Source organism: Silurus aristotelis, assembly GCF_946808225.1.
Source record: "Silurus aristotelis genome assembly, chromosome: 2".
NCBI lineage: Eukaryota > Metazoa > Chordata > Actinopteri > Siluriformes > Siluridae > Silurus > Silurus aristotelis.
In genome coordinates, this window is record NC_139575.1 from 13620856 (window position 1) to 13638572 (window position 17717).

General features: G+C 41.3%; 1 protein-coding gene across 1 annotated transcript in view; it reads right to left on the bottom strand.

Moving 5' to 3' along the window:
* kif1aa (kinesin family member 1Aa) overlaps positions 1-17717 on the bottom strand; it is a 62621-nt gene that overhangs the window by 9832 nt on the left and 35072 nt on the right. The window contains exons 28-39 of the mRNA XM_083568595.1: positions 15851-15969; positions 15538-15623; positions 13257-13392; positions 12676-12829; positions 12471-12561; positions 12267-12385; positions 12114-12169; positions 10219-10327; positions 9769-9835; positions 9576-9660; positions 9377-9482; positions 3023-3049 (exon numbers count right to left, since the gene is read on the bottom strand). Of these exons, the coding sequence (XP_083424721.1) occupies positions 3023-3049; positions 9377-9482; positions 9576-9660; positions 9769-9835; positions 10219-10327; positions 12114-12169; positions 12267-12385; positions 12471-12561; positions 12676-12829; positions 13257-13392; positions 15538-15623; positions 15851-15969 (1155 nt within the window). The remainder of the gene's footprint in view (positions 1-3022; positions 3050-9376; positions 9483-9575; positions 9661-9768; positions 9836-10218; positions 10328-12113; positions 12170-12266; positions 12386-12470; positions 12562-12675; positions 12830-13256; positions 13393-15537; positions 15624-15850; positions 15970-17717) is intronic.

Consider the following 17717-nt stretch of genomic DNA (forward strand, 5'->3'; position numbering starts at 1 on the left):
AACATAATTAAGCATATGTTCAGAATTTACTGCTTAACTAGTATTAGATCTGTATAAGAAAGTATGAGATGCAAGAAGAAAGGGTTGCATCTCAAAGACCTATTCCACCCTAATGCTCCTCTACTCTGATAAATGTGAGTCTTGAACTTTCAGATAGGTTCATTTCTATTTCTGGCCTTGTTCCATGTATACACTGGCTCTGGGGGGAAATGTGAGCAAGCTTGAGTAGTTATGGAATCAGATGGAAATGCTGTACTTTAGGGCACTTTCACAAATAGTCAATTTCCTGAGTTTTTGTTTGTTTGTTGATAAATACATTATTAAATTAATAAAAAAGCAAAAATGTTCATCAGGGGTGTATAGGACTGAAATTGCATACGTAATTAGGATGCATTAGGACTTCCAACATAATTGCATATGTTGGAAGAATGTACTGTAAATCTATATCTCACTTCAGTTCAGAAAAGACAGCCCTGGTACTCAAAAACTACAAGTTAACTGTATAAAACTTTTATTTGCTTATACTTTGTGTATAGCAACAACTGTATTTCCCCTGTTTTTCCTTAGTCTACAACAAGTTCACATTTCCACAATACTGCAGTTGTCCTTTAGCGCAGATTAGCGTTGTTATCTACACAGCAATTCTAGACATAACCCAAAATACATGGCATCTTTGGTTCACTTCCTGAAGTCAGATCGATTTAAAGATAAATTACTTTCTCACTGGAATCAAACCGCAACAGAGTTCACTTGGATCCAAACTGAGACCAACCTCGATAAGACACAAATAGACCAGTTGTTTTAGGCAACACCTGAATAGCACTGTTTGAATAAACCACACAGAGGTTAATGCACCAGGGTTTGAATCAAACATGCTAAATGTAGCACATGTGAAGGCATTCTTAGATGAGGTGTACTCTGGAACACAGGACTGAGTACACAGGACTAAGGAGAACAGGGTGGTGTGTGACAGTTTCACAAAATCAGATGTGTCTTGAATGAGAGAACAGCAAAAGAGAGAGGCAGAAAGAGGGAATGTGGAGGAGACCTTTAATGCTGCTATACAGTTTTTGTGACCTCTCACATTGGACTTTGTCTCTCCTGTCATGCAGGCTCATACACACTCTCACACACAGCCTCAAAAACCTTTATAATTATCATCAACACATCTGAATACACATACAAACGAGAGAGCCTGAGAGCCTGAGGGAATGGAAGAAATTTGCACACATTCAACAAACAGGATTTACTCAGTGTTTCCTCCTCAGTATTTTTCCCTTCATACTCTCTTAACAGGCCGTCCAGCCTCTAAGTCATTATTTTGGCAGGGTGTGCAAGGAAACCGTCCTTGCTATACTTTTTGGCTCCACTTCTATCAAGGGCCTAATTAAGATTTGAGAATTGTTCAGTGCACAGGAGTGAGCTAGCTATGAACTATTGAGGTAATAGTTCCATGGATTAGCTTTTAGTGTCTGAGCTTTGCAGGCATCGCTAACGGCCAGATGCTGCAGCAGGTTTCTGTTGTCGCTAACATTTAAAGTCACTGTTTAAAGGGTGTAGGGACATAAAATGCTGCCTTTTGTGCTGTTGCCAGAGTCACATGTGTTTGATGAGAGAGCTATGGTACTTCTTTTACTAGCAACCTCCACCCATGCTGAGTGCCATGCACTGGGTTTGGATTGGAAATTACACTTGTTTTGCTTCATTTCCATGGTGCATGTTTTTATTTGCTAGTGCTTAGGGTTAGACGGGTTCAAGTTAGAGGTGCTTTTTAGTAAAGCAATAATATGAGCAGACAAACTAATTTATTAACGAATCTTTGATAAATACTTTATTATGTTAAGGGCCATGGTGGGTCCATAGCCTATCCTGGGAATACTGGGTGTTAGGTGGAAAAACAGTCTGGATAGGACTTATTTGCACGGTTTCGTGAACACACACACACACACACACACACACACACACACACACACACACACACACACACACACACCTACATTAAGTTAATGTAGCTAATCCACCTACTGTCATGTTTTGTGAGGGTGGAAGGACCCAAGAGAAAAAATATATGGGCGTGGGGAAAATATGTGCAGTTACCAAATGTTAGGATTAAGTTTTCCTGGAGTTGTACCACTATGCCTTATTCTTAAGATAATCACTGAAAACTCACTAAAAACTCTAGAGACATAACTGGATGCTACTAAAAGCCTGCACAGCACTGCCCACTAGTGGTACAATAAAACCCAGAGCTATACTTGAGAGAAAAAAAACATCCTGGAGCCTACTGGAGTGTTGACCTTGCACATGATAAGGTCTTACACTGTAAATTGTAGATTAGCTCACACCACTGGGAACAAGAAGCCTAGCACAACAGCCTGCATATGAGGCCACAAGTCATGAAAAGCCAGCAGTTTGTGAAGCTTGATTCTCAATCATCGCTGCACACAGCAGCACCCAAAGCCTTGACATTTGTGGTGGAAATCAATCAATGCTGTGGTACAGCCTTAATGAAGTCATAAATCGCTACCCAAGAGATGTGTTCTAGATGTTCCAGAACAGTAAATTTTACATGGGTGGATCAGTGAAGAAACAGTGACTCATTACGAAATGACACAGATAATTAAAAAGCAGATTTTAAAACTGTAATCCATGTTATGACTTCTTTTTAATAGTATGTTTGGGAAGTTATGCTTTGTACAATAAAACGGGCTAGAAAAATGATCTCTACCCCACCTCCTGCAAATATTCAGGCAAGATTTAGCCCATAGAAAGTGAAGCCATGCACCCCACAGTCAACTTCATGTCCCAGACCATACATACACACTCACAAAAACATTTTCATAAGCATAGAAGAAAAATGGGAAGGGACAAAAAAAGAACAAATACTGAAGGACACAAAAAGCAGCAGCAAATGCAAGTGAAAAATGGGAAAAACAAAGTACAATGGAAAGTGACAATGATGAGAAGAGAGTATAAAATGATGTATAGATGAAATAGGATAGGGATTGGAAAAACAATATACCTAGGCATGTCCGAATCAAGAAACTGTCTGCAAAAACACAAAACAACATTCTGTTAGTGAACTTGAGGGTAGATGTTTCAGCACAAGCATCATCCATGATGTTACCCGTAAAGGTTTGTGAGGATACTGTTACAGCAGCCATCTTGACAATGGTTCACTGAACAGAACAGTCCAGTCAGCACAACTGGCTAAGCCTCGGCATTAGTGCCTGGTTCTGTCTTTCGGGTTACTCCTTTGGCTGTGGTCAGTGGGATTATGCTTGATGTAAGGATTGCAAGGAGTTTGTGACTGTATGGGAAAGGAACTGGGAGATGAAGTATGTCAAACAGAGAGGAGTGACTTTGTTTTTTACAGCTATATTTAATAAAAGACAAGATTTATATCACAGTGTTGCTTAATCTCAAATCCTATTGAACATAATTTTATATAAATACCAGAGCTCTGACAATAATTCAATCACCTCATTAGATTAATTGTTCTAAAACATCATCAATTCTGCAGTAATAGCTATTTTGAAGGGACTTACAGAAGATGCTTTGCATTATTTTACTGTTGTTCAAAAGTAAGGAGGCACCAGCGTTACCTTTGTATAATGGTAAGTCATTTTTCCTCCATGGGGAGTCCTCTGACCAGAGAATTTTGCACTTTTTATGGACATGACAAGCTGCGTTTGTTATTTTAAGTCTTTTTTTTTCAACAGAGAAAGAAGGGAGGCTGGTCATGAAACAATTGTTTATACACTTATCATGTGGATGTTCTTTGCAACATTATCAGTAAAAGTTTAGATGTATTATTTAATTATAAATAGTGAAAGATATAACATGCTGTACACTTAACACATTCCTTTAACTAAACATTGTTTGAGAAAGAGCTGCATTATGGAGAACGATTTTGCTACATCCTGCTATAGGGAATGATTTCCTAAAAACGCATAACCCAAAATACTTTATTTTCTTATTCATTTAGGTTATTTAAGATAAAACATTAAAAAAATTTATAAAACAAAAACCCTCACAGCAAATAGTGTTATCCAATGTCAGTGCATGTTAGGGTTTATGTGATGCTGCTCTAGGTAATGGTATAGATTAAGCTAGTGATTTTATGTGCATTTTACTCTGACATGAAATGTGGTCACATTAACTAGACTGCTCAACATGCAATGAGTAGTGGTTTCTAACAGGCGTAAGGATTACTTTATCCAGGGATTTTTTTGTGTTAGTGGTTTTATATTGTTAGTGCTTAATAAAATATGCACTTAATTCCGATAGGGTTAAAACTGAAAAGTTCCAAGTGGTACATGCAGATCTCAACCATGCTGTGATTAATCTATCCTCAGAGTAGTGTGTTAGTAGTGGAGAGGAAATGGAGCAAAATGGATAGAGTTACTGGATGAATAGACAGATGGAAAATGGACACAAAGTCACACAGGCAGCAAGGAGGTAAACTAGAGAACCTTCAATGTATTTAATAATCCATTGAGGATTTAAGAGAATCTCATTCTGGATACAAGTGAAACTTAAAAAGGGAAACAAAATGGTAACATATTGTTTAAATAGTATGTGTTTTGGCCTGTGTAAAAATATATTTTGAAATAATACTGTATTATTTACATCTGTGTCAAAACCTGTGTGACAGCAAGTTTTTATAGGGCATTGTGGCAGTGAGAGTATAGTCAAACCACCAGTTGTAAAGGGGTGAGGGTGAATGAGTCAGCAGTGTCTAATTGCAGTTAAAGAAACGTATTCATGTGCCTGGTGTTCTCATGTTTATGACAGTGGTATAAACGCCCTGCGTTGGTTCCTCTTAAGCGGTAATAAAAACATCAGGAACAGGTGTCACAAGTTCTGTGTCCAAAGCTTCCTGACCCATAATCCACTGGGTCCCATCATGCATAAGGATCTAACAAAGATTTGTTACAGCAGCGGCAACAGCCTTACTATAACCCTATATTTGATATTATGTGGGCTTTGAGAAAAAGTCATATTGGAAATGCTGACATCCTAAAGGATCTAAGTGAAGTCTCACAGGCCAGCCATGAGAGCTCCAGCTGCCAGACACCACTGCCATACAGAGCAGCATAAAAAAGTCAATACAGCTTTGCTCTCCAACAAAAATTGGCACTACAGCCAGTGCTGTGTGATTCTTGAGTGCCCTTATGAGTCAGCCCTGTAAAAAGTCCTCGAAATGCAGCTAGCAGTGTTGTCATTTCTTTCTGGCAAAAAAAGAACTTTTGCTTTGCTGACCCTTTTGAACAAATCTCTTTTAGGTTGTACAGCACACCGCTTGTCAGCGCTTTGGCTGTTTATCTGAGATTAGATGCCAAGGCAGAAAGGAGAGGAAATAAAGAGCTCCACAGAGTGTAGCTTGTCATGAAAGAAAATTTCTGCTCAGCTTAAGGGAAGCTGAACTACTGAACGCCTGCTGTTATTTTGTAGTTAATCAGAGCATCAGTGAACAAAGTAGATAGAATTCTGTGCATTTAGATTGTCAGTAAGGTTACTTCTGTACCTTATAAAGAGTGCTACATCCCATTTTCTTACAGGATTCCATAAACATAAAACTCCCATTTAAGCTTCTTGATACACTCAATGATAAAGTGAAGAACTATCAGTGCAAAATAATCTATGTCTAATAAAACCTTTAAGTCTGGCAATGTATCCTGTAAAGTGATGTGGATTTAAAGGCTGAAGAAAAGCGTGGCATGGACAAGAAAATGGCCAGAAAATTTGTTGCTAACAACCACCAGAACGCTACAAAAACAGTAAACCTATATATGGACTGCAAAAGCTGGGATTCTAAGAAATAAGTTTTACAAGAACATAAAACTTTAACTTCGAAAGTAGAACCATCAGCAGAACAATATATACTGTATATATATATATATATATCAGTTCAAAACCCCTTATGAGAGATACTACATCAGGGACCGTGACGTCGCCCGGTATGGCGCAGCCGGGGCCCCACCCTGGAGCCAGGCCCGGGGTTGGGGCTCGTATGCGAGCGCCTGGTGGCCGGGCCTTCCCCCACAGGGTCCGGCCGGGCTCAGCCCGAAGGAGCGACGTGGGGCCGCCTTCCAGTGGGCTCACCACCTGCAGGAGGGACCGTAAGGGGCCGGTGCTAAGAGGATCGGGCAGCAGTCGAAGGTGGAGGCCTCGACAACCCGATCCCTGGACACGGAAGCTAGCTCTAGGGACGTGGAATGTCACCTCGCTGGCGGGGAAGGAGCCTGAGATTGTGCGTGAGGTTGAGAGGTTCCGACTAGAGATAGTCGGGATCACCTCTACGCACGGCCTGGGCTCTGGAACCACACTCCTCGAGAGAGGATGGACTCTTTACAACTCTGGAGCTGCCCATGGTGAAAGGCGTCGGGCTGGTGTGGGTTTGCTTATAGCCCCCCAGCTCAGCCGCCATGTGTTGGAGTTTACCCCGGTGAACGAGAGGGTCGTTTCCCTGCGCCTACGGGTCGGGGATAGGTCTCTCACTGTCGTGTGTGCCTACGGGCCAAACGGCAGTATAGAGTACCCGGCCTTCTTGGGGTCTCTGGGAGGGGTGCTGGACAGTGCTCCGACTGGGGACTCCGTCGTTCTACTAGGAGACTTCAATGCACACGTGGGCAGCGACAGTGACACCTGGAGGGGCGTGATTGGGAGGAACGGCCCCCCTGATCTGAACCCGAGCGGTGTTCAGTTATTGGACTTCTGTGCTAGTTACAGTTTGTCCATAACGAACACCATGTTCAAGCATAAGGGTGTCCATCAGTACACGTGGCACCAGGACACCCTAGGCCGCAGGTCGATGATCGACTTTGTGGTCGTTTCATCTGACCTGCGGCCGTATGTCTTGGACACTCGGGTAAAGAGAGGGGCGGAGCTGTCAACTGATCACCACCTGGTGGTGAGTTGGATCCGATGGCGGGGGAGGAAGCTGGACAGACTCGGCAGACCCAAGCGTACTGTGAGGGTCTGCTGGGAACGTTTGGCCGAGCCTCCTGTCAGAGAGATCTTCAACTCCCACCTCCGGCAGAGCTTTGACCAGATCCCGAGGGAGGCCGGAGATATTGAGTCCGAGTGGACCATGTTCTCCACCTCCATTGTCGAAGCGGCCGCTCGGAGCTGTGGCAGTAAGGTCTCCGGTGCCTGTCGAGGCGGCAATCCCCGAACCCGGTGGTGGAAACCGGAAGTAAGGGATGCCGTCAAGCTGAAGAAGGAGTCCTACCTGGCCTGGTTGGCTTGTGGGACTCCTGAGGCAGCTGACGGGTACCGGCAGGCCAAGCGAACTGCAGCCCGGGTGGTTATCGAGGCAAAAACTCGGGCCTGGGAGGAGCTCGGTGAGGCCATGGAGAAGGACTATCGGCTGGCCTCGAAGAGATTCTGGCAAACCGTCCGGCGCCTCAGGAGGGGAAAGCAGTGCCCCACCAATGCTGTTTACAGTAGAGGTGGGGAGCTGTTGACCTCAACTGGGGATGTCGTTGGACGGTGGAAGGAATACTTCGAGGATCTCCTCAATCCCGCCGTCACGTCTTCCATTGAGGAAGCAGAGGCTGGGGGCTCAGAGGCGGACTCGTCCATCACCCAAGCTGAAGTCACCGAGGTAGTAAAGAAACTCCTCGGTGGCAGGGCACCGGGGGTGGATGAGATCCGCCCTGAGTACCTCAAGTCTCTGGATGTTGTGGGGCTGTCTTGGCTGACACGCCTCTGCAGCATCGCGTGGCGGTCGGGGACAGTGCCTCTGGAATGGCAGACCGGGGTGGTGGTCCCTCTTTTTAAGAAGGGGGACCGGAGGGTGTGTTCCAACTATAGGGGGATCACACTTCTCAGCCTACCTGGGAAAGTCTATGCCAGGGTACTGGAGAGGAGAATACGGCCGATAGTAGAACCTCGGATTCAGGAGGAACAATGTGGTTTTCGTCCAGGCCGTGGAACACTGGACCAGCTCTATACCCTCTACAGGGTGCTGGAGGGTTCATGGGAGTTTGCCCAACCAGTCCACATGTGCTTTGTGGATTTGGAAAAGGCATTCGACTGTGTCCCTCGCGGCGGCCTGTGGAGGGTGCTCCGGGAGTATGGGGTCGGGGGCCCTTTACTAAGGGCTGTCCGGTCCCTGTATGACCGAAGCAGGAGCTTGGTTCGCATTGCCGGCAGTAAGTCAGACTTGTTCCCGGTGCATGTTGGACTCCGGCAGGGCTGCCCTTTGTCACCGGTTCTGTTCATAATTTTTATGGACAGAATTTCTAGGCGCAGCCAGGGGTCGGAGGGTGTCCGGTTTGGTGACGACACGATTTCGTCTTTGCTCTTTGCAGATGATGTTGTCGTGTTGGCTTCATCAGACCAGGACCTTCAGCATGCACTGGGACGGTTTGCAGCCGAGTGTGAAGCGGCTGGGATGAGAATCAGCACCTCCAAATCCGAGGCCATGGTCCTCAGTCGGAAAAGGGTGGCTTGCCCACTTCAGGTTGGTGGGGAGTTCCTGCCGCAAGTGGAGGAGTTTAAGTATCTTGGGGTTTTGTTCACGAGTGAGGGAAGGGTGGAACGGGAGATTGACAGACGGATCGGTGCAGCTTCTGCAGTAATGCGGTCGATGTACCGGTCTGTCGTGGTGAAGAAGGAGCTGAGCCGCAAGGCGAAACTTTCGATTTACCGGTCAATCTACGTTCCTACTCTCACCTATGGTCATGAGCTCTGGGTCATGACCGAAAGGACAAGATCCCGGATACAGGCGGCCGAAATGTGCTTCCTCCGCAGGGTGGCTGGGCGATCCCTTAGAGATAGGGTGAGAAGCTTAGTCACTCGGGAGGAGCTCGGAGTAGATCCGCTGCTCCTCCACATCGAGAGGGGTCAGCTGAGGTGGCTCGGGCATCTGTTCCGGATGCCTCCTGGACGCCTTCCTGGGAAGGTGTTCCGGGCGTGTCCCACTGGGAGGAGACCCCGGGGAAGACCTAGGACACGCTGGAGAGACTATGTCTCCCGGCTGGCCTGGGAACGCCTTGGTGTCCCCCCGGAAGAGCTGGAAGAAGTGTCTAGGGAGAGGGAAGTCTGGGCATCTTTGCTTAGACTGCTGCCCCCGCGACCCGGCATCGGATAAGCGGGAGAAGATGGATGGATGGATGGATATATATATATATATATATATATATATATATATATATATATATATATATATATATATATATGTATATATATATATATATATATATATATATATGCTATTTTTGAAGACTGTTAAGACCATATATATATATATATATATATATATATATATATATGGATCTTAACATTCTTCAAAAACAGCATTAAAATAATCATTAATTCAGATTATTTTTCAGTATCTGGTGACTATTATGATTATGAAACCTGCCTGTCATCTGGAAATGGCTGGATGTATCCAGCAGACAGGATGTTAAGGGACAGGATGTTGGGATCGATGATGGTTTCGTCTGCTTCTGGTGTGTTTCGAATGCGACCTAGAATGCAAACAGACACATAAGTGGCCTGCATTTTACCCAGTAAAACGACCACTTTTACTTTTCAATTACAGGAAAAAGAAAAATACTTACCTACAACCAGCTCACGAACCTCTTTCCAAGTAATATCACCCCCAGTCTCATGCACTATAGTCACTGTCACTCTTCTTTGGATTCCCTGTGGATATAAAGATTCATGTAGTTTAGCAAGTATGCTTTAAGACATATACTTTTTGTTTGTAATTTTATGTGTAAGAAGTGATCTGGACCAGGAGGAAGAGCAGACCTGGTGTAACAGGAAAGTGCCATGACAGGGCATTCCACCTCTGTGGTCCACTACAGCAGGGATGTAGCTATGAAAGAGAGAGAAAAAACATACATCAGAAATTTTGTAACCAGTAAAAAAAATCTAGAGGAACATAAGCCTTGTTCACTAATCACTAATAAATAAAGATGTGTATAAATCTTCCCTCTAATGCTGATTAATATTTAGTTGATGATATTAAGTGATTCCCTTAAAAAAATCCTAAAATGCAGAGAGCTGAAAAAGCCAAAATAAAGTTTAAACAGTGAAAAAGCACCTCCTAGACATAAAATGTGCTACATCTTCCAGTAAAGACAACACTTATTATTATCTATCTTTTAAAATTGTTTTTCATTGCGCTATATATTAAATGCATTTGAATCTCTATTTTTCAAAAGTGAAATCAATCAAGAGATAAAAAAAATTACTTACTCGCCATTAGCCTCCAGCTCACAGATTTCAAATAATACCATTAAGTCGTATTTACAGTGGCACGGTCCGGCTGTGGGTCGTGTGAGGGTCGTGAGTTTAGTAGCAGGTACTGAAAGAAAGAAAAAGTGTATTTCAATGTTTTGGAAATGTGTAAGGAAGTGTATTTTCTCACAAGCTGGAAAAGAGGAATCTGTTCAAAAGACAGGAGAAAAAGGAGATAAATATAGTAGTCATCTGAAGAAATGAGGCCAGGAGGTAAAACATGGTTTAAAAATTGATAAACCAGGAGCCAAAAGGATCAGAGGAAAAGCAAACTTTGTGTCTAAATGATTGAACAATCACCTGAATAACAGTGATCCTTTCACATTTGCCATTTTCAATTAGTTCCATTTAATCTATTGTTTATTTATGCTTTCTATATGAACCAATGTATTAAAGACATTTTATATGATATACCTTCTCAAATACCTATACTCTAATTCTTAATAATTATCTGATGTAAGCAATATTAAATTTGAAGTAGAGAAATAAACAGCAAATGTTAATGGACAACTGCAGCAATAAACCGACATTCAACTCAAATGTGACACATCTCGTGCATGCAGCATAGGTTCAGTAGAGCACACACAATACTACACCACAAGTATGTAGAAGAGTCAATATTTCTGATATGAAGGATCGAGAAAGAGCTGAACAGACACACCAGTAATTAAGAGGCCTGAGGAAAGTCCAAAAACAAAATGCTCTCTCTTTCATGCAGCTATTTGTTCAATAACATCTTGCAGCTCCCCTGTAAATTTACCAGTAAAGGAATTTGAATCTGGCACGCAAGCTATTTTTATTTTTAATTGGTTTTAGAAATAATTAACGTTTAATCGCATATAAGACTATATTTAAATATGTAATTAAAATGGTGCTCATTAAAAAACTTTTTCTTGCTGTTTTAGTAGACTTTTTAAAATAAAAATATATACTTAAATACAATGTTTAAGTGACCCCACACAGCCTGACAAAGACGTTGTGTGCATTATTTTTCTTATAAATCCTGGGAAACTTTTTTTAATTTATATATATATATATATATATATATATATATATATATATATATATATATATATATATATATATATATATATATATATATATATATATATATATATATATATATATATATATATGTATGTTCTTTTAAGAAATAGAATTAAACAAATAAAAAAATAAAAATCTAATATTATGGACACCACGGCAACTCTCACGTTTTATCACAGCAAATCAGTATTGTTACAGTTTAAGTATGTGGTTAAACATACAATTTCATTTCTGTGAATAAATAATGAATCACATTGAGACTGGGATCTAGCCAGTTTTCTTCAGTCAGTTGCAAAGCGGTTAACTGCATTGGATGAGCTGAGCACCTTTGTTTCAGGGGATTTGTTAGACCTCGTACAAATTTGACTATTACAAACCCGGCTTCTGAGCTTTAATTACTGAACAGATAGAGAGTGGTGGGGCTGTCAGCTTGGCTTGCCCCTCCCCTTCTAGAAGGAAGGAAGCTGCAACCCCGGCTGCGTTAAGGGCATGCCCTGAGAGAGAGTCCACCAACACCCCGTTGAACACGTCAGGCACCAGGTAGCGAATCAGCTCCAGCGTCTTCTCCCGATCTGACGGGGCATCACTGTCTGCAGCTGAATTTCAACCCCAATGATATACAACGAAAGTAACATGGACCCCAAAGCAACAAAAGTAACATACAAAGCGACAACTACTGTACTGCCAAAATGCTAAAGCTGCAGTATTATCAAAAACAAAGCAAAACTCACACTGCCCTTTAATGGGGCTGTGGAGTGTACAGTGCTTGAATGTAGAATAAATATTTATAATAAAACTGCACTCACCGGGTTTGGACAGAGGCATGACTCTTGGGAACTGTCTTCTGCATGGACGCAGTGGGCTAATGAGACAGAGAGAAACTTTAGACTGTCATGTAATAAGATGAAATGGCAACACAAACAGAATATAATGACACATATGAAGTAATTATAAGTAACCTTATTAGGTCCTTGCACAGTGGAGGGAAAGGCTGTTTCTGATAGTGACCAAACACTTCAAACACGATAGGCTGGGTTTTTATGTATTCCACAAAAGATTTAGTGACCTCCACTGCAATCTGAGGAACCAAACACATAATATTGTTAATCCAAAGCAAAAAATGTGATAGTGAATAAAATGACTTTAGTGTTGAGTAGTCTTACATTCTGCACATGATAGAAGCCTAGTGGTGGACCTCGTCCAGTGTTTTTCAGTGGCTCCGTCGAAAATGCCTCGTCATGGCGGTGGATAAAACTGAAGGAAGAGGTAATAAAAAGCTTTATAGATCCAACACATATTAAATTAAATGTTTTTTTTTGTTCCTTTAAATACAGTTGCTGTTTGCGAGACTCTACAGTAGGGACGTACTTAAACTGGCAGAAGATATCTGCATACTCGGCGGAGATACTTGATGCTTGAAGCACGGTGACTCTGAATGTAAAAAGCTCGCCAATCTTCAGGTGGTCCAAAGCACCATCCAGAATGCCATCTTTTACTGTGCTGTCCATGTCATCTGGGTCAGCTTAGAAGATAAAAAAACAAATGTGGAAGCCAAAACACATTTAAATACAGTGTAAAATAAACCGGATTTATATATAGATTCAGCTGTGAAATCATTGCACACCAGCCAGTTTAATATGTATTATTACAGATTAATTACTGTTCTAACCATAGACCAAACACAATAGTAATTATATAAAGAAACCTGCATCTTAGTGCAACTTATTAACTGCTTGCTCTCCGATCATAATGGGACTCTAACTGAGAGATTTATTAAAGGTATGTGCATGTGAACGGTATAAGTTTGTTCAGCCTATAAATAAAAGCTTCTCATATGTGGTGTGCCATTCTGGCTTGTTTCTGATTAGATCGTTTTATTAAAATAAATTTGGTGAGTGTTGAAAGAAATTTTACAGTTCACACAGATGCATGACTACTTCATTCATTACCGGCACAGGTGTTGTTGTTGACCTCATCGGCAGATGGTACCATCTCCGCATTCTGTCCCTCACCCTCCACGATCCGCATCTCTTCCTGGAAAAGTCCAGTCTGGGAGAGACCAGCTGGGGAGGACTCAGATTGGAACTGGGAGAGAGAGTAAAAAAAAAGCTTGTTTATGTACATGTATATATAATATGTACTACACACACACACACACACACACACACACACACACATACACATACAGTGAGGAAAATAAGTATTTGAACACCCTGCTATTTTGCAAGTTCTCCCACTTAGAAATCATGGAGGGGTCTGAAATTGTCATCGTAGATGCATGTCCACTGTGAGAGACATAATCTAAAAAAAAAAATCCAGAAATCACAATATATGATTTTTAAACTATTTATTTGTATGATACAGCTGCAAATAAGTATTTGAACACCTGTCTATCAGCTAGAATTCTGACCCTCAAAGACCTGTTAGTCTGCCTTTAAAATGTCCACCTCCACTACATTTATTATCCTAAATTAAATGCACCTGTTTGAGGTCATTAGCTGCATAAAGACACCTGTCCACCCCATACAATCAGTAAGAATCCAACTACTAACGTGGCCAAGACCAAAGAGCTGTCCAAAGACACTAGAGACAAAATTGTACACCTCCACAAGGCTGGAAAGGGCTACGGGGAAATTGCCAAGCAGCTTGGTGAAAAAGGTCCACTGTTGGAGCAATCATTAGAAAATGGAAGAAGCTAAACATGACTGTCAATCTCCCTCGGATTGGGGCTCCATGCAAGATCTCACCTCGTGGGGTCTCAATGATCCTAAGTAAGGTGAGAAATCAGCCCAGAACTACACGGGAGGAGATGGTCAATGACCTGAAAAGAGCTGGGACCACCGTTTCCAAGGTTACTGTTGGTAATACACTAAGACGTCATGGTTTGAAATCATGCATGGCACGGAAGGTTCCCCTGCTTAAACCAGCATATGTCCAGGCACGTCTTAAGTTTGCCAATGACCATTTGGATGATCCAGAGGAGTCATGGGAGAAAGTCATGTGGTCAGATGCGACCAAAATAGAACTTTTGGGTCATAATTTCACTAAACGTGTTTGGAAGAAGAAGAATGATGAGTACCATCCCAAGAACAACATCCCTACTGTGAAGCATGAGGGTGGTAGCATCATGCTTTGGGGGTGTTTTTCTGCACATGGGACAGGGCGACTGCACTGTATTAAGGAGAGGATGACCGGGGCTATGTATTGCGAGATTTTGGGGAACAACCTCCTTCCATCAGTTAGAGCATTGAAGATGGGTCGAGGCTGGGTCTTCCAACATGACAATGACCCGAAGCACACAGCCAGGATAACCAAGGAGTGGCTCTGTAAGAAGCATATCAAGGTTCTGGCGTGGCCTAGCCAGTCTCCAGACCTAAACCCAATAGAGAATCTTTGGAGGGAGCTTAAACTCTGTGTTTCTCAGCGACAGGCCAGAAACCTGACTGATCTAGAGAAGATCTGTGTGGAGGAGTGGGCCAAAATCCCTCCTGCAGTGTGTGCAAACCTGGTGAAAAACTACAGGAAACGTTTGACCTCTGTAATTGCAAACAAAGGCTCCTGTACCAAATATTAACATTGACTTTCTCAGGTGTTCAAATACTTATTTGCAGCTGCATCATACAAATAAATAGTAAAAAAATCATACATTGTGATTTCTGGATTTTTTTTTTTAGATTATGTCTCTCACAGTGGACATGCACCTACGATGACTATTTCAGACCCCTCCATGATTTCTAAGTGGGAGAACTTGCAAAATAGCAGGGTGTTCAAATACTTATTTTCCTCACTGTATATATATATATATATATATATATATATATATATATATATATATATATATATATATATATATATATATATATATATAATTTTGAATTATAATTAGTGCTGTCAATCGAATTAAACATATTTTAAATATTTATTCGTGATTATACGAATGATTGTCATGAATTAACCTGCGATTATTCGCAACTTAATTGTACATTTTTATCTAAATGTACCTTAAATTAATACTTTTCAAGTTTTTGATACTCTAATCAACATGGGCATGGACAAATATGGATGCTTTATGCAAATGTATGTTTATTTTTTGTAAAACAATACTCATAGAGCATGAAGAAAAAATATTATTATAAATGTTTTAAAGTAATTATGGTGTTTTAAATAACAAATCATCATTACACCAAACTGAACTTTTGCTATGTTGCAGTTTGTTGAGGCAAGTTTTACCTTCTCGAACTGCTGGTCTTCGAAAGAAATCTTGGCCGTTCCAGACTGCCTCACACCTGAACCATAATCAGGTGCCTCCTCATCAGCTGGAGGAAAAACCAGAGAGCCTTCACTTCACTTCTTCATGAAGTCACACATACCCTGTTCTTGAGACTAAACAACCCCAGGCCTACACATCCATATTATTAGTTAGAGATTGGCAAATAAATCTTTAGGGAAACACTGTTGCTGTACTATTTTATTGTCACTAGCGTGTTGCTAAACCTGGGGTACCTTTTTATTGTTACTTAGAAATTTAGGGTCCTAATCTTACCTGAAATTGCCTGCACTGCTACACGTAGGAAACCCTTGACCTCTCCCTTCTCGCTCACAATGGCTACTCGATGTACCAGGGGCACAGGATATAGCAGATTACTCAGATACACAAATGCCCTGGTAGAGAAGAGAAACATTGGATGAGAGAAGCAAACAAGAAATGCTTTTTGTGAGCAAGACTGACATTTTGATACAATGGACAAACACAACATAGAGCTGCAAAGCAACCAAACAAGCAGGGACTGCTGTGGCCCTTGACATGACTGCCCCTCAGTGGAAATCTTAAATAAACTGCTAACATGCATGTGTACCTTTCTTTTAGGGTTTCAATCCTTTGGTGAGTTTTAGGAGCATTGGCTAGGAATACCACTAAGCTCATCATTTCATACTGATCAAAGTAGACATGAAGGTACTTATCATTGGTGTGTAGTTGGGTGCGTAAATGTAATCCTGCTCGGAGGTATGGTGCTTCATAGGAAAGTTATCAAGCATGGAAGTGAAGATCCCTAGTGATTTAATCAAGCCAGCTGTCCTTCAAAGTTGCACCTAGGTAAACTTATTTAAAAAGATCACCATGATCATTTATGGCTAAATGCATTTCATTCCCTTTTACATTCAAAACTACTGGGTTTCCCATTATCCCATGGAGGGCAGACTAGGCGAAAGGAGTGGTCGTCAAAGGCAAGATTGGTGAGGTGCAAAGAAGGCATGCTCCGAACAAAAAGGAGTGATCAGCAAAGGCAAAAGACATGCTCTGGATCTGGACAAAAAAAAAAATACACCAAAAGATTGACTCAAAAATTAAAAATGCAAATCAAAAATACCAAGCACTGCTTAGTTGAAACAAACACTGCCAGCCCTATGATTAGTGTGACATCCAGATACAAACAGTAAGAAGCAATACTCTCACTTTCACAGATGTGTGATGAGGCAAGTGCAGCTGACCTCAAAAACTAAAAGAAACGAGCATGAGCCAATCCAGTAATCCAACGTCCATGTCCAACCTCACAAATAAATTATTGAAATAAATGTTGTGGCATGCCTTGAAGAGACAGCTGTTCTAGAAACCAGCTCTTTCATCCTGAGATATAGGAGACATCCTGAATGACGGCCATATTACAGAAAACACTTATGAAGTGGCTGGATGTATTATTTGATCACATTCATGGAAAAACCATGCCATGTATAGGGAGATCTGAGGATTATTGTTTCTCTGTTAGGCAAACAATCTGAAATATTTATGCAGGAGATAAGCGGTGATTGGCAAAATGGACCTATTAAGGATTATTAGGTGCTACTATGCCCGAATTTAGCATGAAGTGATAAATTCATCCAAAGCAATTTCATGCACTGCTGATATATAGGGTTTAACAATGCGTTATAAACACAATGCACCCTAAAAAATAATTTATTCCAGATTTATCTAAAATCTTTTCAAGATGGATGCCAAAGCTATACAGTAAATACATATTGCTCAGATGAAAGTCGAAATGTATGGAAATGAAAAAAGGAAGGTTAAAAGCACTCAAATGTCTACCAAATTCACAGTGAATAAGATGTGATTTTAATGAGACTCATACAGTTTCCAGGAGATCATTTTATTATATTATTCTCTTCCTGTAATATTATTACATTATTCTCTTCCTGTATTCTCTATCCTGCCTGACTTTATTTAGGAAAGATCCTTTCCAAGATGATTTAGCACAAGCTAAGCAAATGCACCAGCAGTCGCATGCCAACAGTGCAATGCACTGCTGTGATTACAGTACAAACCATTATGTTTTATTTTGCACACTTACATTTCACTTTAATTGGATCATTTGTACACCTGCTCATTTATGCAGCCATCTGATCAGCCAATTATG